Raw genomic sequence first — 21,703 nt, forward strand, 5'->3', positions numbered from 1 at the left:
TGTTTTGCTGCCATTGAGCTCTTACAGGCATGTTTCTTTGAAAGAGCAAATAGAGAGGTACTGTTGTGGATTGCCTAGTGAGCTACGTGATTATTGCATCAAAACCAAGGTGGGTTCTATGACTCAATTAATTGAGAATGCAAGGACAGCATATGCATGGATGCAGGAGAAGAATTTGGGCTTTATGGACAGCAAGAAAGAAGACAACAAACGGGCTGCCAAACACCAGGATAAGGACATCAAATCTAAAAATAAAAATTATGGCAAACGACCGTTTCAAAAGGGAGGAAAAGCCCAATTCAAAGCTGGTCAAAGGCGTGGACAGCCTAATAAACAGCCCCGTACCAAGTTATCTGATGATGAGAAAAAGTCACTCATGGAGCAAAACAAATGTTTTATATGCAAAGGAGAGGGACACCGCTCTTATGATTGCCCATTCAAGAAAAAAGACCGGTCAGATGATGATAAGAATGGTGATAAACAGGCTGATTGGAAGGGCAAAAAGCCTAAACCTTCTGCAGGACTTCTTCCAGATGTGATTGGGAGTTTGCCACACGTACATGATGAAGAGGAAATGAAAAAGACTTAGATGTGCAGAGCATGGGGAAAAATCAGAAATCAGAATTGTTTGTTTTTCTTTGATTCTGGGGCAAAGGCAAATTTCATAACTCCTGATATGGCAGAAAGGCTTGGCATCGAGCCTGAGGAAATGGGGCCATCCGGCATGTGTGATTATGGCCAACCCTGAACTCAACACACCTATCACTCCTATCAGTGGCAAGTTGAGGATGCATATCCAGGGATATCAGGATGCAGAGGACTTCTACATTATGCCTTTGCCAGAGTGTGATGCTTTGCTTGGGATGCCTTGGATGTACAGGGTGGGGGCTGATGTGCAGATGAGAAACAAGAAGATTTCTTTAACTCATAGAGGCAAAAATCATGTACTTGATGTAAAGTTGAAAGGGGAGTCCATCCCTGTAGTTTCAGCTTCTTGTATTTCCAATGTAATAAAGCGTCATATTTCAGCGTACTTGATTTTTGTCAAAGAGGACAGCCAACCAGTTCAGGAAGGCTCTACTCTTTCTGCTTTAGATAGAGAAAGGGCTGCTTTTATTTCAGATTTTCAGGATTGTTTCCCAGATGCACTTCCTCAAGAATTACCTCCCAAGAGGCCCGAGGATCATCAAATTGATATAATTCCAGGAAGCTCACCGCCTAATATACCTCCCTATCGTGTCGGTAAGGCACAACAGGAAGAGATAATGTCACAAGTGAAGGAACTCTTGGAAAAGGAATTAATACAGCCAAGTAATTCTTCTTACTGTTCCCCTGTGTTGCTTGTGCAAAAGAAGGATGGCAGTTGGAGAATGTGTATTGATTATAGGGCTTTGAATAAAGTCACAATTAAGAACCGTTTTCCAATTCCACGCATTGATGATATATTGGATCGGTTGGAAGGTTCCTCAATGTTCAGTCGTATTGACCTTAAAAGTGGATACCATCAGATAAGGATACGGCCTGAAGATGTCTACAAGACTGCCTTCCGCACTTCATTTGGCTTATATGAGTTCCTTGTGATGCCTTTTGGTTTGACTAATGCACCTGCCACTTTCAATAGAATGATGGAAAGAATTTTCAGAGCACACAGAAAGTTTGTGGGCACTTTCTTCGATGACATCATTGTGTTCTCTAAAAATGAGCAGGAGCACTGGAAACACCTCACTATTGTGTTTCAAGAGTTGAAAAGACACAAGCTATTAATAAACACCAAGAAAAGTGAGTTCTTTATGCATGAGATTCATTTTCTCGGTCATATAGTGTCAAAGGATGGAGTCAAGATGGATCCTGCAAAAGTTGAGGCTATAAGGAGTTGGCCATATTTGAAAAATCTGCATGAAGTCAGAAGCGTTCTTGGGTTGTGTTCATACTATCGGAGGTTTATAAAGTACTTTGCAGAAATTGCTTCTCCCTTGCATGCTTTACAAAAGAAAGCTGTACCGTTTCGGTGGGGACCAAAGGAAAATGCAGCTTTTGAAGAGCTGAAGCAAAAATTGTGTTCTGAACCCGTTATTATCTTGCCAGATCTTGCAAAACCCTTCGCTGTAACTTGTGATGCATGTGGGAACAGCATAGGAGGCACTTTGATGCAGGATGGCAGAGTGGTTGCATATGAGAATAGAGTTCTCAAAGATGCTGAATTGTACTTGCAGACATACGAGAAGGAAATGTTAGCAGTGATACATGCTTTGACCACATGGAAACATTACCTTCTTGGAGCTGATTTTTATGTGCAAACTGATCATCAGTCACTTAGATATTTTCTCACGCAGAGAAAATTATCTGAAAAGCACATGAGATGGGCTAACTTCCTCTCAATGTTTCATTTTCAAATTGTACATGTGCCGGGTAACAAAAATGTCATGGCTGATGCACTTTCCACGAAACCACAGCCTGAAGCAGTCTAAAAGAAACCCAGTGTTTCAGCAGTGAGCATTGCTTATAACAATGTGTTGGATGTGATGAAAGATCAGTATGTTAATGATGCTGATTTTTCAACTATTTATGAACAGCTTTCTGATGGTCAAAGGCATGATCACTATATGTTGAAAGAGGGTTTCATTTTGATGCATGGACGACTCTGTGTCACTGATCAGATGCGACAGAAAGTCATAATGGAAAGTCATGCTCCTCCATATGCAGGACATAGGGGAATTACAGCAACAATTACAGCAGTGGAGCAATACTTTTATTGGCCATCTTTGAGGAAAGATGTGGAAGAATATGTGAGAACATGCATGGTTTGTCAGAAAGTAAAGTTTGACAGACAGAAGGCACCTGGGTTGTTACACCCTTTGCCAATTCCGGATAGACCATGGCAAAGCATAGCTATGGATTTTGTGTTTGATCTTCCACGTACTCCTACTGGACATGATGGATTGTGGACAATAATTTGCAGGTTTAGCAAACAAGCCCACTTTGTGCCAGTAAGAAAGAAAATTACAGCAGATCAAATGGCCAAATTGTTTTTGCAGCATGTCTTCAAGTATCATGGGATGCCTGAATCCATAATCAATGATAGAGATCCAAGGATGACCAGCCTCTTTTGGAGAGGACTGTTTGAAAATATGGGCACTACGCTGAATTTTTCGTCATCTTTTCACCCTCAGTCTAATGGACAATCGGAGCAGGAAAACTCTACCATCTTGGATATGTTTAAATGCTATGTCTCAGACCACAAAAGCAAATGGGAGCATTACTTGCCTTTGCTGGAATATGCTTACAATAATACGGTGCACACATCCACAGGTAAAGCACCTTTCGAAATAGTGGAAGGTGCCAGGAAGATACCTCCCATTTTGCATACAAAAGAGAAAATCTTCGAAGCTGATCGTTTTGTGGAAAGCCTTGAAGAGGCTTACAAGAAGATTAAATATGCCTTGCAAAGAAGTCAAGACAAGCAGAAAAGAGCAGCAGATAAGCACCGCAGGGAATTGGTATCCACAGAAGGTGATTGGGTTTTGCTGCGTTTTCAGAAGGCAAGGCTGAAAAATAAGAAAGGCAAGGAAAGGTTGTACACAAAGCTGAACATGCGTTACTAGGTCCTTTCCAGGTTTCTGAAAAGATAAACGAGGTAGCTTACAGGCTGAAGTTGCCTCCGCATTGGAAGATACATAATTTCAAAATTACCCATCACTTGATGCGAAATGGATGGAGGAAGGTGAACTGGCAGATTCACCTGGGATATTGCAGCTTTACCTTGATTCTTTTCAATTAGAGCCGACTGCGGCCCGGGCTCCTATAGGTAGTTCAGCGGAGCGAGCGTCTAGAGCATTACCTGATGTTCGAGAGGGGGGTAGCACCTCCACTCCCTCAATACAGACGGGCTCACTGTGATTTCATGAGGTCGCTTGATGACACTGTATGTTTCATCCGAGATATTGAGCTGACAGTATTTCTGCTGTGAGACTTCATGATATTGATGCATCTTGACTATTGATCGCCGAGGATCACATAGATTTTGAGCAGTATATATGGATGGATGCATGCCTCTCCTAGCCATATTTTCACTGTCTCTATATACTTAGCTGTAGCTTTCTTGTATACTCTTTTATGCTATATTTCATGCTCGCTCCTGTGTTTTAAGGCAGCAAACTGTGGTTTGCTGTTTCAAGAGAGGGGTATGTCACGGGGGCGTGAAATTCTAAGTACTTTAATGTACTACAAGACCGTGACAACTTTGGTTTTAAAAGTCCAAGCGTGGGCTTAATAATGTGTAATTAAACGCGGCATGGTGCCTAGCACATAAGCATAATTAATCCCTAGGCCCAAAGGCATTCCAAGGAATTAAAAGAGTGGTTGTTGGGAAATGATGATGGGGCATTTTTAATGGGCCCCCTAGAGGGCCATGTACCTTTAGTGGCCCCCCTAGAGTTCCAGGTGGCTCTAGTGCCTTCTACATGCTCCTTTGCCATTCCTGGACCTTCCTGGGCCTTCTAAACTTCACATGTGTGGTTTTCTCTCTCATCTTCTCCCTTTGTTGAGATTTTGGACTGGTTTTTCAGCCTCCTTCAGCTGAATTCCGTTTTTCTTCATAACTCCTCACCCGTTTGGATTCCTCGACTTCCGTTTGGCCCGATGGCTTCCCCTCTGCCTCCCCTTCGTAGTGATATGCTTTTCCCTCCGTGCGTTTGGTAGAACGGACAGAGCTGAGCACTTCTTTTGCTGGTCGAATTTGCAAAAGTGGCTTTTTCTGGACCTTTTTTCTTCTACCGCCTCCTGGGCCTCTCCTCTTGCAAAGCTACAGCTTTCTGTTGAATTTCGAGTGGTCCGACGCGCTGGTTGACTGGTTTTTCTCAGTTTTGGAGGACTTTCCGGCGATGAAACTTCTCCAAAACCTTCTCAATGCATTCCTCTCTGAAGCACGCTTCTTTTGAGCCCAAGAACTCCCACTTCTTCGCGACAGAAGTGCTTCTTTTCGCATTTTTCAGTGGAATTCTTGCTGGTCGGCTCTTGTAAATGCTCTTTCTTCGTGCCTTTGCACTCCTCTTTGGCTGAGAATGCAATTGGGCATTGGCTACTATGTCCTCTTGGCGATTGAGGACTTGGTTCGAGTCTTCAGGGCTTGGTGAGTTGTGATTTTGCTACTGCAATTTCTTTTTGCCATAAGCTATTGGTTGGCCTCGTGTGCCGCCTCTTTCTTGGCTCACAGGTGCCCAGGCAGTGCTATATGAGTCATTCTTTGGTTGGGTACTTTGCTGATTTTATTTTGGAGCTTTGAAAAGCTTTGTGAATGCCATAAACCACTCAAAGAGAGTGCAGCTGGGGTGCAGTGTGATTGCATCTGGACAGCCAATGGAATTGCACTCGGAAAACAGAATGCCTTTGGGTTGAGCCTACGGGTTAAGTGCACTTATGTGATGGTGTTATATGCTTGAAAGCCTTGCGAAGGCTTAGTAAATTGGGGCTGCGTGCTCAGTTGCAGGGAAGGTCTCCCAGATGCAACTTGTAATCATTTCACTGTGAAGTATAAAGAAATACCGAAAGGGGTGCCACGGTGTTTGGGGCCAATCGGGTGCACTTGTCTATGTCTGTTGATCAGGGGCATTCTAGCCTCCATCCCTTTTTCAGTGGTTTTGTTTGTGAACAAATGGGTAAATGCCAAATGGTGATCATGCAATGGTTAATGGTTGTGATATATGCTTTGTGAGCTGTAAATAAGTGCTGAAGTGATTAAAGGTTTAGTTCCACTGCCCTCTGAGTGACTAGAGGCCGGTTTCAGCTTGACTCTAGCCTTCTTCCGGAACTTCTAGGAGATCATCTCCACCCCTTTCCATTTAGCTTGCCAGAGATTTTCGACGCAGGCATTCTCCCTCGGTCCTTGTGCAAGGGGTGGATCTGTTTGATCCCGAAAGGGGGAGATAGGTCAGATATCCGACAGTGGAGGCCGATCACTCTGCTTGATACTACATACAAGATCCTCGCCAAGGTCTTGAGTTTGTGGTTACGGCCTCATCTTTATGACACAGACTGGGTTTGTCCAGGAGCGCAGCATCCTGGACAACATCTTCACAGATGAAGAGCTCTGGGAAGCCCTCAAGGCTCTCCCGACCCATAAGTGCTCGGGGGAGGATGGCTTGACTCTGGCCTTCTTCCGAAACTTCTAGGAGATCATCTCCACCCCTTTCCATTTAGCTTGCCAGAGATTTTCGACACGGGCCTTCTCCCTCGGTCCTTGTGCAAGGGGTGGATCTGTTTGATCCCGAAAGGGGGAGATAGGTCAGATATCCGACAGTGGAGGCCGATCACTCTGCTTGATACTGCATACAAGATCCTCGCCAAGGTCTTGAGTTTGTGGTTACGACCTCATCTTTATCACACAGACTGGGTTTGTCCAGGAGCGCAGCATCCTGGACAACATCTTCACGTTCTGGGAGGCAGTGGATTGGTCCAAGGAGGAGTCACAGCCACTGGCCATCCTTCTCTTGGACTTCGAGAAGGCGCACGACAGGGTGGAGTGGTCTTTTCTGGAGGGCACTATGAGGAGATTGGGTTTCCCAGACAGATGGATCAGAGGAGTTTCAGCGCCATACGCAGGGAGCTCTAATCAGATGATTATCGGAGGACACACAGGCGAGGCCTTTCCTCTCTCTTGCTCAGTCTGCCAGGGCTGCCCACTAGCCCCCTTCCTCTTCTTGTTTGTAGCGGAGGCTCTGGGCTATTATTTGAGATCACAGGTGGCAGGCCTCACAGGGTTGAGGCTTCCAATCAGACAGGAAGAGGAGCTCCTTGACTCGGAGTTTGCAGATGACACGGCCCTGTATGTTGAGGGCACCACAGTGAGTCTAGAGAGAGTCAGAGGCGCCTTGGCTATCTATTGTGAGGCCTTGGGGGCACGGATCAATTGGACGAAATCCATAGGCTTCTTCACGGGCTTTGAGGAGACACAGGAGATCTGTGAGTGGGGGAGTGACTTTGGTTTCAGATGGATACCGCGGGGCCAGATAGCGAGATACCTCGGATGCCAGGTGGATATTGACATCACAGCAGAGCAATAGATTTTGAGAGTGTTCGGCGCAAGCTTCTCTATTGGAGCTCGGCCAAACTCACTCGCATGTCGCGCCTTAGTGGCAAACTAGGTCCTTCTTGCCACTGCCTGGTATATTGCCTCCTGTTGGTGCTTTCACAGAGGATGCATTGGGCAGCTCGGACGGTTGGTACGGAATTTCCTCTGGGCAAGTTGAGATGGCACGAGAAACACTAGGGCCCGAGTAGCTTGGCAAACGGTGATCATGCCGCAGGCACTGGGAGGCTTGGGTATCATTGATCCAGAGATGCAGAGCAGGGCCCTTCTGGGCAAGTTGGTGGTTCGTGGCCTCACCCCAGGTGCCGAGCCTTGGAAGCTCCTCTTACAGAGAGAGCTTCTGAGGAACACCCCACGCACTGGGGGACAGTGGCAGCCTTCACATAGATGGATCTTCTCAGAGGCCCCCCTTACGGGGAAGGGCTCCCCCCTGATGAGGAGTCTTCACAGGGTTTGGCAGAGACTAGCAGGGGGTCTCATCCGTGCTCCGCCCAGATGCAGAGAGGAGTTGGAGCGCCAGCCCCTTATGTAGCACCCAGAGGTCAGAGATCCGGAGGGACGTATGCTTGGGCAGCGGACTCACATTGGCTGGGCACAATGGGACAGTGGTCCAGCAGGGTCTTTTGGTCATAGGAGCAGACTACCTATGGAGGCAGAGGCAAGGCTTGACGCCCTAGCCCATCTGAGAGGGACACGGCAATTGATGGGCGAGATCGACTTAGCCATTCTTGCGTCCTAGTGAGAAGAACTTCACATTTGGAGAGACAACAAATGGTTGGGGCAGTTTTCCCGTACTAGTATTCCTTGAGGATTTTGATGCAACGCAGCAGCACGCACCCCGGCTTCTTCCGTGTAAGACCTGGAGGCCTACTTCAGCCCCTCACTGGGAGTGACCCTGAGATGGATGGGAGTCTTGATGGGATACAATGGCAAATGATCAGAGTGGTAGGATGCTTGGGGAAGGAGTAGCACATTGATCCTCCCAGTATCTCAAAGCAGGACGCCTCTAGATGGCGCCTCTCGCTGTGGGAGGGTAGATCCCTGAGGGAGGTCCAGTGGGACCCAAGGGAGTGGTTCTGGCCCTCCAGGGGCGGCCTAGCTGAGACAATAGATGAGGTGCCTTTCTTTTCCTACACCACACAGATTGGCAGGAGACTTCAGATGGACTCGTCAAGGTGGACTCCCTCGAGGGAGAGACACTGGGTGACCTAGAGAGTGCCCCGGGATGTTCGCTCCACGTTTTGGACGCGGTTGTGGTCCAGCTTGCGGCCGAGGAAGATTTCATACTTCTTTTGGCTGGCAGCCCATGGAGGCTTGCCCATCGGCCCGTGGTTGGAGCAGATGCGAGTGGAGGGACAGTGCCATTGCTGCTCAAATGGTGTCCTGGAAACTATCCCGCACTGCCTATGGAGCTATCGTAGCGCAACAAGGATCTGAATGAGAGCCCTCAGGATCATGATACATATGCAAAGTCTTCACAGAGACTACACCTGGGGGGTGGTGGCTTGGTTGACAGAGGGAGGACACGCGTTTCAGATTGATGAGATCTCCCCAGCCTACCGGATATAGAGTCAGAGCATTCAGAGGATTGCACTCCACGAGGCAGTCCCCCCTAACACCCAAGCGCTCCTCCTCCTAGGAAGGATAGTGTTTGGGAGGTGGTAGCCAGCATCATAGCTTGGAACATTTGGGTGGCTCGCTGCAGTCTTGTGATGGGAGAGCACCCAGTTCCACCCTCAGCTACCTTGGTTGCCCTCTTGCAGGATATCATTTACACTCTACGGTCCACCAGGGAGCGTGGGACTCCAGGCTCCAGGGCGACTATTGAGAGGCGTGCTTGTTTCTGCAAGGCTTGGCCTGCAGGTGTTTTCTACATCTTCACTCCGCGAGGGATTCGCTGGCTGTATAGTCCCCCCACTTGGCTGTTAGCCCCAGTTCCAGAGATCCCCTAGGCACGGAGCCGGGCTTCTCTCGAACAGGCCAGTTTTCTTTCTTTCAGCCTTTTCTGGTTTTTCATACTCAGCACCTTCGGGGCTGTTGTCTTGTATGAAATCTTTCAAGCATTAATAGAAGGTTCCTTTCTTTGAAAAAAAAAAAAAAAGATATTAGCCCTTGGCTTATAGCATCATACTTCTGGTAATCCTGATTTCATATTGACTACAAGTGATTACCAAGACACATGACAAATCATTTGTTCCACCAACCAAAACTTCAAACTAGCCACAAATCAGCCAAAAGAACTTAATTGATTTTGACTGAAAACCCATAAGTCACACTCTTAATATCATTTCAAACTTGGTTGGGCCAGATTATCTTGCCAAATGGGATTGCCACGAATTCTATCAAGGGAACTCACTTGCTTGCAGCTTCTGCAGCCGCTGCGCCACCATGGCCATCAAAAACACAAAATGCTCCAAACTGTACAGTTACTGGAGACTTTAGAAAAGGAAGATGGCATTATGCACTTATGTGCTATGAAAATAAAACTGCAAAATATATCAAAAAGAAGGAATGACCATATCTTCAAGTATGTAAAGCATAAGCACACCTGTTGAAGGCCTCGTAATGGCCATTCACAAAAGGATACATCTTCCATAAATAGCCGCTTTCCTCCTCTGCGCAGAGCCATGGGATCAGAGGCGACACCCACTTCAAAAGGGCAGGACCTTATGTTCAATGTAGAGCCCTTCTTATCATTGCAGACTTGTACCTGCAGGAGACAACTCTGTTACTTGCTTTTAGCAGCCCCTTGTTCCAAAGTAGTGTACACATTTAAGCTACCATGAATACCTGTCAGGTTCAACATCATAAGATGCATACAGAAAGAAAGAAAGAAAGAAAGAAAGTCTATTAATGTCCACAGGAGACCAACAGGTCTATGGGACAGCAGAAAAAACCATCTAGTACATCAGCTTTAGGGAGAGCACATGGCACCTCCCAAGGAATGCAAAAGCAACCCTATTATTTAGAGTACCTACATATATAGTCTTAAGAAACATAATTGACCATACATCAGTTTAAGACTGAGAGTCTTTAGTTTGGATTTAAACTCCTTGATGAGTGATACGCCCTCACGGTATATTGCCCATTTTCCATCCTTTCTAGCAGCCTTGACCTTAGCTAATTCAATTGCCTTATGTTTCAGTTGGCCTCGTGTGAGTTCCTCGGCTATCCATACCTTAGTCTCTTTCAACTTTTAAAATTGTCGGAGAAGTTTGATCTGTAAATCTCATGAGGTAAGGGTAATGATAGCATGTCCTCTAGAGTGCCAGAAATTAATTGCTCCATCATCAACCTTCATTCAATGCAAGGCATGGCTGCTTTAATATGTGCTAAAGTCACACTAAAAGAGGCCACCTTTGTACCAATCTTTAGGAAGTCCCCCCCACACTAATCTTCAATGCATTCTTGTGTCTAGCTTCTTGTTCTTTGATCTCTTCTTGGACATCAGTTTTACTTGCCCTCATGTCAACCTCCACAATCACTTCTTTCTTGATTGTTCATACTTCAGTGTGATCCAAATCTTTGACTGTATAAACTAGTTGAGGAAGCCTTGCAAGACTTCACAGCCTCGTCAATAAATGCCTCCTTGCTAGGCCCCTCAAGAACCTGGAATCTAGCTATGACTTCAGCTAGTTGCGACTTCGATTCTCTCATCTCTTGCTGTAAATTAAAAATCTGTTTAAGGTGCCCAAGAATAGGTCCCCGAAGCATCCTTGACATCCTTAGAATAGAGTTCTATTTCCATTGTTAGCTTACAGAGTTTCCTAGCCACAAGGTGGAGCTTGATCTGTCACGGGGGCGTGAAATTCTAAGTACTTTAATGTAGTACAAGACCGTGACAACTTTGGTTTTAAAAGTCCAAGCATGGGCTTAATAATGTGTAATTAAACGCGGCATGGTGCCTAGCACATAAGCGTAATTAATTCCTAGGCCCAAAGGCATTCCAAGGAATTAAAAGAGTGGTTGTTGGGAAATGATGATGTGGCATTTTTTATGGGCCCCCCTAGAGGGCCATGTACCTTCAGTGGCCCCCCTAGAGTTCCAGGTGGCTCTAGTGCCTTCTACATGCTCCTTTGCCATTCCTGGACCTTCCTGGGCCTTCTAAACTTCACATGTGTAGTTTTCTCTCTCATCTTCTCCCTTTGTTTTTGGACTGGTTTTTCAGCCTCCTTAAGCTGAATTCCGTTTTTCTTCATAACTCCTCACCCGTTTGGATTCCTCGACTTCCGTTTGGCCCGATGGCCTGATGGCTTCCCCTCTGCCTCCCCTTCGTAGTGATATGCTTTTCCCTCCGTGCGTTTGGTAGAATGGGCAGAGCTGAGCACTTCTTTTGCTGGTCGAATTTGCAAAAGTGGCTTTTCCTGGACCTTTTTGCTCCTACCGCCTCCTGGGCCTCTACTCTTGCAAAGCTACAGCTTTCTGTTGAATTTCAAGTGGTCCCACGTGCTGGTTGACTGGTTTTTCTCAGTTTTGGAGGACTTTCCGGCGATGAAACTTCTCCAAAACCTTCTCAATGCATTCCTCTCTGAAGCACGCTTCTTTTGAGCCCAAGAACTCCCATTTCTTCGCAACAGAAGTGCTTCTTTTCGCATTTTTCAGTGGAATTCTTGCTGGTCGGCTCTTGTAAATGCTCTTTCTTCATGCTTTTGCACTCCTCTTTGGCTGAGAATGCAATTGGCCATTGGCTACTATGTCCTCTTGGCGATTGAGGACTTGGTTCGAGTTTTCAGGGCTTGGTGAGTTGTGATTTTGCTGCTCCAATTTCTTTTTGCCATAAGCTATTGGTTGGCCTCGTGTGCCGCCTCTTTCTTGGCTCACAGGTGCCAAGGCAGTGCTACATGAGTCATTCTTTGGTTGGGTACTTTGCTGATTTTATTTTGGAGCTTTAAAAAGCTTTGTGAATGCCATCTGGAAACCACTCAAAGAGAGTGCAGCTTGGGTGCAGTGTGATTGCATCTGGACAGCCAATGGAATTGCACTCGAAAAAGAGAATGCCTTTGGGTTGAGCCTATGGGAAAGGTCTCCCAGATGCAACTTGTAATCATTTCACTATGAAATATAAAGAAATACCGAAAGGGGTGCCACGGTGTTTGGGGCCAATCGGGTGCACTTGTCTATGTTTGTTGAGCAGGGGCATTCTAGCCTCCATCCCTTTTTCAGTGGTTTTGTTTGTGAACAAATGGGTAAATGCCAAATGGTGATCATGCAATGGTTAATGGTTGTGATATATGCTTTGTGAGCAGTAAATAAGTGCTGAAGTGATTAAAGGTTTAGTTCCACTGCCCTCTGAGTGATTAAGGCCAGTTTCATTGGTTCCATTGCCGGGATACCACACACTCTTTCTCAAGAGGTGGGCCTCGGTAGTTTGGTGGAAGGATATCTTTGCTGCACTTTTTGACAGCTGAATATTACAACCATAAACATGGTGAGTACCCATGAGCAAGAGAGCTCCACAACTCCTCAAAGGAGAAGGCAGGAAATCCTTAATGATCCAGCTAGTGTACAGCTGCAAGGAGCACAACAAATGCCTTTTATGCAGGCTACACATGAAGCTACAACTGAGCTCAATGGTGATACTAGTTCTAGCAGTAAGTCAGATCATGCTACTATGTTGAATGCACAGCTTGCAAGTGCAGTGACTGCTTTGACTCAGCTGGCTCAAAATTTGGCTCAGATTGTGCAAACAAATGCCAAGAAGAAGAAGAAATCAAGAAAGCACAAGCACGGAAAGAGTGAGTACACACATGCATCAGCTTCTCACGGCGGACCGCACTTTCATGCATCAGTTTCCCATGAGGGACAGCCATCAAAAATGACTCAAAAAGTGACTTCCAAGAGAGAGGAATCACCCAAAAGAGCACTTGAGAAAGAGGTACAAAAAGTACAGCCAGTGCAACAGTATGAGCAGCCAGCACAAGGCCTTGGTCTGGTACTCCTCAAGATAATAATGTGCAGTCCTTTAATGTGGCTCAACCACCTCAGCCATATTTGAAGCAGCAACCTGAATATTTTGGTACAGATTCTATCTTTGATGCTATTTTGATTTCACCACCAATTGGGCATAGAAAGCAAGCCATGTATGACAATGTGGGAATGCAGCCAGGCATACAAGCCACAGCATATGCTCCCATGCCTAATGTTCAGCCAAGCATGGCTCTCCCTCATGAAGGGAATGCTGCAAATATACAGCCATCTTTGGGGCAGCCAATATCAAATGTATATAAAGAATTTAAGGATGGTGGTTCTCATGTCAAGTTTGAGACATAGGTACAAAGCCCTCACGTTCCTTCAACAGTTCGATGCTGCATTTCTTGGGGGTTTGTTTACAGAAGCATCCAAGATGAGGAAGGTTGCCACATTTTTGAAAGGCAATGCACTTAAGTGGTACATCAACCTTTTACACTGGCATGACTTGTCATACAAACTTTGCAAGAATCTTAATGATTACACCCAGAGGTTTTGGGATGTTTTGCTGCCATTGAGCTCTTACAGGCATGTTTCTTTGAAAGAACAAATAGAGAGGTACTGTTGTGGATTGCCTAGTGAGCTACGTGACTATTGCATCAAAACCAAGGTGGGTTCTATGACTCAATTAATTGAGAATGCAAGGACAGCATATGCATGGATGCAGGAGAAGAATTTGGGCTTTATGGACAACAAGAAAGAAGACAACAAACGGGCTGCCAAACACCAAGATAAGGACATCAAATCTGAAAATAAAAATTATGGCAAACGACCGTTTCAAAAGGGAGGAAAAGCCCAATTCAAAGCTGGTCAAAGGCGTAGACAGCCTAATAAACAGCCCCATACCAAGTTATCTGATGAAGAGAAAAAGTCACTCATGGAGCAAAACAAATGTTTTATATGCAAAGGAGAGGGACACCGCTCTTATGATTGCCCATCCAAGAAAAGAGACAGGTCAGATGATGATAAGAATGGTGATAAATAGGCTGATCGGAAGGGCAAAAGGCCTAAACCTTCCGCAGGACTTCTTCCAGATGTGATTGGGAGTTTGCCACATGCACATGATGAAGAGGAAATGAAAAAGACTGAGATGTGCAGAGCATGGGGAAAATTCAGAAATCAGAATTGTTTGTTTTTCTTTGATTCTGGGGCAAAGGCGAATTTCATAACTCCTGATATGGCAGGAAGGCTTGGCATCAAGCCTGACAAAATGGGGCCATCCGGCATGTGTGATATGGCCAACCCTGAACTCAACACACCTATCACTCCTATCATTGGCAAGTTGAGGATGCATATCCAGGGATATCAGGATGCAGAGGACTTCTACATTATGCCTTTGCCAGAGTGTGATGCTTTGCTTGGGATGCCTTGGATGTACAGGGTGGGGGCTGATGTGCAGATGAGAAACAAGAAGATTTCTTTAACTCATAGAGGCAAAAATCATGTACTTGATGTAAAGTTGAAAGGGGAGTCCATCCCTGTAGTTTCAGCTTCTTGTATTTCCAATGTAATAAAGCATCATATTTCAGCGTACTTGATTTTTGTCAAAGAGGATAGCCAACCAATTCAGGAAGGCTCTACTCTTTCTGCTTTAGATAGAGAAAGGGCTGCTTTTATTTCAGATTTTTAGGATTGTTTCTCAGATGCACTTCCTCAAGAATTACCTCCCAACAGGCCCAAGGATCATCAAATTGATATAATTCCAGGAAGCTCACCGCCTAATATACCTCCCTATCGTGTCAGTAAGGCACAATAGGAAGAGATAATGTCACAAGTGAAGGAACTCTTGGAAAAGGAATTAATACAGCCAAGTAATTCTCCTTACTGTTCCCCTGTGTTGCTTGTGCAAAAGAAGGATGGCAGTTGGAGAATGTGTATTGATTATAGGGCTTTGAATAAAGTCACAATTAAGAACCGTTCTCCAATTCCACACATTGATGATATATTGGATCGGTTGGAAGGTTCCTCAATGTTCAGTCGTATTGACCTTAAAAGTGGATACCATCAGATAAGGATACGGCCTGAAGATGTCTACAAGACTGCCTTCCGCACTTCATTTGGCTTATATGAGTTCCTTGTGATGCCTTTTGGTTTGACTAATGCACCTGCTGCATATTCAGATGGCTTTCGAGGCCTAGACGACATTGAGGGATATGTATGAGCTGGACAATGAGGCGAGAATCTTGGCCCTCGAGATGGAGCTGTATAGCATGAGTATGGATCATAGTCACAAGAAACGTTTCATCTGTTTCACCATTTCCACAGTTTTGTTTCGTTTCGTTTCGTGTTGTCAGATGAAATGGATAGGTTTTGAAATGATAATATATATATTCAAGGCTATTGGCTACTAAGATATTTTATACTCAAGTTTAGAGTTAACAAAGAGGAATACAAGTCAAGAAACCCAAAAAGGATATATAAAACACCAACACATTCTTCAAATTTATTTTATTAATCAATCTTTAAGGATTAAAAAGCATATGTATTCTAGAATCTAGATATATGAACATTGAATCATTGAAAAAATGGAAAAATTTTGCTTTAAAAAATATTTTAGGATTTGGGCGAAACAGTGTTTCGTGCAGAGCATTTCATCCCGTTTCGAAATGTTTCGTGACGAAACGTTTCGTAGCATTTCGACAGGACGAAACGCGTTTTCATGTGACTATGGTGGATGAAGGGGAATTGGTACGGGCACACATCTTGGACCTCGAGACGGAGCTATACAGCATGAGTATGGATGAAGGGGAATCGGTGCAGGAACACATCACCAAGTTGAAGATGGTGCGGGATCAACTAGCGACAGTTGGTCAAAGGACGAGCTTGATCAAGATGATAAGGCTGTTGCTCGGAATGCTCCCTTGGAGCTATAGTAGTTTTGTGAATAAGATAACTGCAGGGCACCGGTGACTTCCGAGGAGCTGGTTCCACTACTGCTCTGTAGTAAGAAGCTATAGAAAAGAAGTACAATGATACGGATAAGGATGACAAGGCCCTAATAGCGCAGGACGCGAGCAAAGGCAAGGGCAAGGGCAAGGGTAAGCCTGGTAAAGGTAAGCCCAAACCGAACAACAGAGTGGATTCTTCAGATGAAGACAACAGGAAGTAGAGAAAAAGAGAGGAAGTGCTACTACTGCGATCAGCCAGGACATTTTGCCAAAGATTGCAAAAAGAAGAAGGGTGCTAGCTCAAAGTCAAAGGAGTCATCTCATGTGGCGGTAGGAGAGGCGATGGAAACCTGGCGTCTAGGGTGCTGTTACCTTTTAGATGATTGCGAAGCACTTCACTTTTTTAATTTGGTCAAGAATAGAAAAGCATCGCTGTTTTTGGCAGCATGCTTTTGGAAAAGCGTGGATGAGATTTTCCTAAAAGCCCTTGTGTTTTTTTATTCAAAGCATTAGGCTTTCGGGATCCCCACCTCTATTTACCCCAATTTCCCCTTCACCCTCTCCGTCATCCTTGCTCGATTGTCTGTTCTTCATACCTTGTTGTTCCTATGGAAGGCCATCAAAGCAATCAAACTCCATCCCTGGACTATTGATTTATCGAGATAGAGGACGAGGCTACCTCGAAGATTATTCCTTGTAGGCCTCATGACCTACTACGAGAGATGGATTCCTTGATGGATGAACTCTCGGTAGCTCTTCACTACTACAAAACCCCTTAGTACCAGAAATATATCGAAGAAGGCTCGTGCTGTTCTAAATGTACACAACTTGTTTATAGTCTTTGTACTTTTTCCGAGTTCTTAAGAAGCAATGAAGAGTTTGAGATCCCTAATTTTGACCGACACCCACTTATTTTTCGACTGGATCTTCGAACCACTTTTGGTTCAAGGAGTTCCCCAATTTTTTATGAATTATGATCTAAATTGTCTTGTTATTAAATTGACTGGGTTTTGAAAATTTGGTTTTGATTTGTAATTAAGTGGCATTATAATTTGATGGTTTTTAACATGTACTTTTGTTGCATATCTCTTGAAGTTTTTTAGATATATGGTACATTGATGATGCCTAAGTATTTGTTACATATTAAACCGGACTTAACAAAGGCAATTGGATCTCCCTTTCTCGCATCCTAGTGAATAGATTCCTCTTTGGTTTCTATTTGGAATATGATCTCGATGTGATTGTGAGTTGTGAGATTTTTGGACATATGAATCTTTTCTTTGATTAGAATACTATGAGTCTTGCTTGGATACCTTCTTGCGTCATGTCGAACGGGAAGATCATTTCGATTCTCACTCTTTCTCTTTGGTCAGTATTTTGCCCATTGTTGATACTCCCATGAAGATTCTTCCATCATGAGTAAAGAACTTATGGTCTACTAGTTTTTCGTGATTATTCTCTTGGTGGTGTTAGAAAATAACCAATAGAGGGTACGCACAATGGAAGACTGATAGTAATGCCCAGGAGCTCACACAGTGTGGTGTGGGTGTGGAATCACAAACTTCTTAACTTAATGTGCATAAAATAGGTGTGCAGACTCATCAATAGACAATGAACCAGCCAGATAGAGACACCACCAAAATATATATTTCCGTCCAAAACTATGGACACAATACATTAGAGATAGATCCAGAGTCCCACCAATGGTGTGGTCCTCTGATCTAACCACAAGGTCCTTCTCCTATCTGTCGGCTATCTCTAGACTCGAGCCCGCGTGCTCCACCTCGAGCGTAAGTAGACTTTCTGTCCAGTGTGTTCTTCTCCACCTTACTGCCTGTGAATCAGCCTAGGTGGGCAGCCCCTGCCAAGCTTTGTCTGCAGCACTCAGGTCCCTGTTCCACTGCTCCAACCTGCTTGTGAATGGTTGCTCCAGAAGGTATGATGATCTCAGCACCTTGCTGCCCTAGAAGACAGCCAAGGTCCAGTCTCTCCCTAGAGCTAAGTCTGCAGCACCTGTTGCACTCTCTCACCTCCTGTAGATAGGCCCAGAGCGTAGGCTTCCTGCTGCTCCTTTCTGCCCTGGAACTGCTGGCTGCTGGATGATGAAATGAGGCAAGTGCCTCTCCTTTTATAGGCCCCAAGGCCTGCTGCAAAAAACCAACCGGCCAGCTTCATACTGGCCGACCAGACTGACCGACCAGACTGCTGCTGGTCCAGCCCTTTAAGGGCTCACAAAACTAGGGCCCTTTAAGGACCAGACTGCTGCTGGTCCAGCCCTTTAAGGGCTCACAAAACTAGGGCCCTTGGCCCACACTTCTAGGGCCTTTAGCCCTCCAATCAAGGCAGGGGCCCAGCCTATATAAGGCATGCCACTGCCCACTGTCAGCCCCATTTGCTGCTCCACCAGGCCCCAGCCATGTCAGCGCCTGTTCACCCTGCTGCTGCTGGTTCTGCCCTCTGCCAGGCTCTTCTCCAGCCACGTGTGCAGCGCTGTACTGAACCGTACTGCTGCTGACATCATCGCACCCAGCCAGGTCAGATCTAGGGCTTGCTGTCCCCACCTTCTGCTCCTTCCACAGGTTCCGTCCTTTGCAGCCTTCTTCTCTTGTGAGGTGCTGCCCATGTGGCAGCCCCCTCTCTCTCTCTTCTCTGGGCATCTTCTGCCCTAGGTCTCCCTCCCCCACGCTCTCCTCATTTGGGGCCTTACAGATGGGGAGGTGACCTTTCCAACAGGTGGCCACTCCGTGTGCTGCTAATATTAGATATGTGGACCCTGGTGTTACTGTCAGAATGTCAAACATTGAGGATTGGTTAGAAGACGAGTCAGGATCCTTTGTGAAGGTGATCAGTGACAAGTGCATGGAGTCATCTAGGTGCTTGGCTGGTATTGCTGAAGCAGAGGGGAATTCTTCGACAGAACCTGAAGACTTAGGGTCAGATGGTGGCTGTGACTTAGAGAGGGACCATAATGCAAAACCACAGTTGGAGCTTGACCGTCCATGTAATCTAGATTTGTGCCTGGGATATGATGTCTGGGATATGTTGTTTGGTTGCAGACCTAGCCAGATGGAGGACGGGTTGAAACAGACCCCGAGAACTTGGTGCCTAGAGAACTTCAGGCTGCTCACCTATCATGAGGGAGACAGTTGGGGGATCCTAGTACCTAGAGAGCTCAAGTTCAGAGGGGGGTTCGTGACTGAAGGTGGTCATGCCATCAAGTGCTGCCAACTTCCAGGTGTGCAAAAGCGGAACCAGACCTGGTGGAGCAGGAGCCACTGGTTGAAAAGCCAGGAGAAGAAAATGACGACGCCAAAGTGTTCCAAAGGGCTATGACACGGGAGCTGCTGGAGCATCTTCATCGACATGTTGGTATTGGGCCAAGATGGATCAGTGACAGCGGGAATATAGAGGTCACCTCCCCGTCTGTAACCCCCCATATGAGGAGAGCATTTTGGGGGGGGGGAACCAGGGAGTGCCACATGGGCAGCATCCTGGCTGCCATGTGGGGACTATTCAGACAATAAGGGAAAGAGTTAAGGGGCTGCCACATGGACAGCATCATGGCCGTCACGTGGGCAGCACATCTGGAGCCATACCTGGCTGGGAAGGGAGGCCTGAGGGTGTACAATCATCCCAGTTCCTCAGGAGGACAGGAACGGATCGAATGTGCTGCAATAGCTCAAGGAATGCTTTCTTCGTAGACACTCTGTAAGTTAAGGGCTAGAGTCATTATTTGCGGCAGTTTGAGCATCCTCTACTGTGTGATAGTGGATGAAATGTGTTTCCTGCAATTCCAGCTTCCAATAAGGCTTCATTTGCTGAGATAAATAATTTTATATACTGCTGCTTTGTGCTTGTATAGTTCTTCAATCTAATACCCGACAGATAAATGCCATGTGAGAAAAGCAATCCGTTCAGCACATCCTTGATTGAGTGGTGTCTTTTTGCTGTCTTGTTTTTATGAGCATCCCCCCCTCTTTTAAGAATGGGCTTCCAAAGAAAAAGGGTCTTTAAAGTGTGGATATGAAGCAAAGTACAGCAGAACCAGCTCACCAGGACTTGAGAAGTCGCTCCTAATGATACAATATCTCCCGTGGCCAATTCAACTGGAACACCGGGTTTCCTCAAGGCTGTACTACGAGATTGATTTAAAGAAATGGCCTGATCATTTATAGAAGTCCCATTGAGGCTACCCATATCCATGAGCTCCCACACTGATTTCTGCAGAGAGGCCAAAAAAGAGAGAGATTCAGTTGTGAACACGAAACGTTCAGGATCGCATTTTAGAGGCTGTCGCCCTATTGCAGCGAAATAACCTGTGAGTTCCATTTGATGCAAGCGTGCTTTCCCGAAACCTCAGGGTCGTTTAGCACGAGATTGTTCTGGGATATTCTTCCAACAGTAACAGACTGACCAGATGGATGAGAGACGCGAGTCCCAGTTGAAGGCCCAGAAATGACCTCCAAAGTTATAGTATTTCCTGCGGCCAGAATAAGCACAAGTTGTTAACCGAAATACACGAACGTAAGTAGTGTGCAAGCCAGAACGCGACGCATTGAAACACCCACTAGATTGGGGCTCGTGTGTGTCAAAATCGAGAGCAACTGCTTCCGAAAGCTCAGGAGCCTTCGCAGGACGGTTTAAACTGTGCTCGCGCGCGACTCCCTCTTTCAAAGTCTGAACGACCGGGACATCTTCTACTTCTAAGATAAGAGGCTCAGACGCTTCATCTGACTGGAGATTCCAAGTAACAAAGAACAAAATTAGCCACTGAAGCTCATCGAAGGAGAAAGAAATGTACTCAAGGCAACAAAATTAAGATAAACCCACCGTCTCATCGCGACGATACTGGAACCAGCAATGCCAGAGTTTCCAGATGAACAGAAAAAATATGAAAGCAGACGCAACCAAAATCGCTGCGAAGATCCCTTTCTCCAACATTGTTTCCACTTCACCAGACTCATGCTTCAAGTTCCTCGCGATCCCAGACTCGCCAATCCCTGTTAATCACCCCTTGCCAGAAGCATGTCTTTCTTACGGAGCTGCTGGGAGCACTAATCACCATCTGACCAATCCGATGACGTATCTTGTTCTGCTCGCTTCTTCGTCAGGGATGGAAGTTGGGTTCGATATCACCTGAGAGAGAAGCTCTGTCGACAATCTTTGTGCATGAATCACAGTCCGAACTCTTCAATTTACTGTTTCTCTGCAGCCATGATGTGTAAATCCTTGAGTAGCCTCTTGTTAACAAGGCAACAACAATCATCACGGGGATTCACCACCACACAACTAAAGAGAAAACAAGAGTGCTCTTCCCAAACGCCTATGCAAATGCAACTCTCTATGCTATGTGTTACTATCTTCATAATGAGTGTATAACCCTTGTCCTATGGACCTCACTCGTCCATTAAAAAAAATGACATGAGGCGCTTGATTAAGGCGACTTACGTAAGGTTTGAGGGTCGATTAATGTTTGGAAGGTTCGAGACGGTCTGAGTGGGGAGCTTCTTGGAGAAGTTTTCGCTCTCCAAGATGATGTTAGAATAAACATAACTTCTAGCTTGGGATTATAGGTGTCACACAGCCTGACTACCTATTATTCTAATACCATAAATTTAAAAAGAAAATTTTGGCTAAAGACTGGGGGGCAAGAGAGTGGGGCCCTTCATTTGATAGGAATATCAACTTTTTAAAGGAGGCGAAGAGGAGGGAGAGAAAGTATTAGCAAACCCTCATGCATAGTCCAGTATAATGGTGAGCATGA

At 45.6% G+C, this 21,703-nt stretch overlaps 1 protein-coding gene across 1 annotated transcript in view; it reads right to left on the bottom strand.

Annotated features, from left to right (window-relative positions):
* KAPP (kinase associated protein phosphatase) overlaps positions 1-21,246 on the bottom strand; it is a 105,069-nt gene extending 83,823 nt beyond the window's left edge. The window contains exons 1-6 of the mRNA XM_087377982.1: positions 20,770-21,246; positions 20,508-20,673; positions 20,256-20,419; positions 19,993-20,160; positions 9,633-9,794; positions 9,441-9,502 (exon numbers count right to left, since the gene is read on the bottom strand). Coding sequence (XP_087234108.1) covers positions 9,441-9,502; positions 9,633-9,794; positions 19,993-20,160; positions 20,256-20,419; positions 20,508-20,673; positions 20,770-20,880 — 833 coding nt within the window. The 5' untranslated portion in view covers positions 20,881-21,246. The remainder of the gene's footprint in view (positions 1-9,440; positions 9,503-9,632; positions 9,795-19,992; positions 20,161-20,255; positions 20,420-20,507; positions 20,674-20,769) is intronic.
* Positions 21,247-21,703: the final 457 nt, after the last annotated feature.

Source organism: Dipteris shenzhenensis, chromosome 1 (assembly GCF_047967505.1).
Source record: "Dipteris shenzhenensis isolate YYH24624 ecotype China chromosome 1, Dip_SZ_1.0, whole genome shotgun sequence".
Classification (NCBI taxonomy): Eukaryota; Viridiplantae; Streptophyta; class Polypodiopsida; order Gleicheniales; family Dipteridaceae; genus Dipteris; species Dipteris shenzhenensis.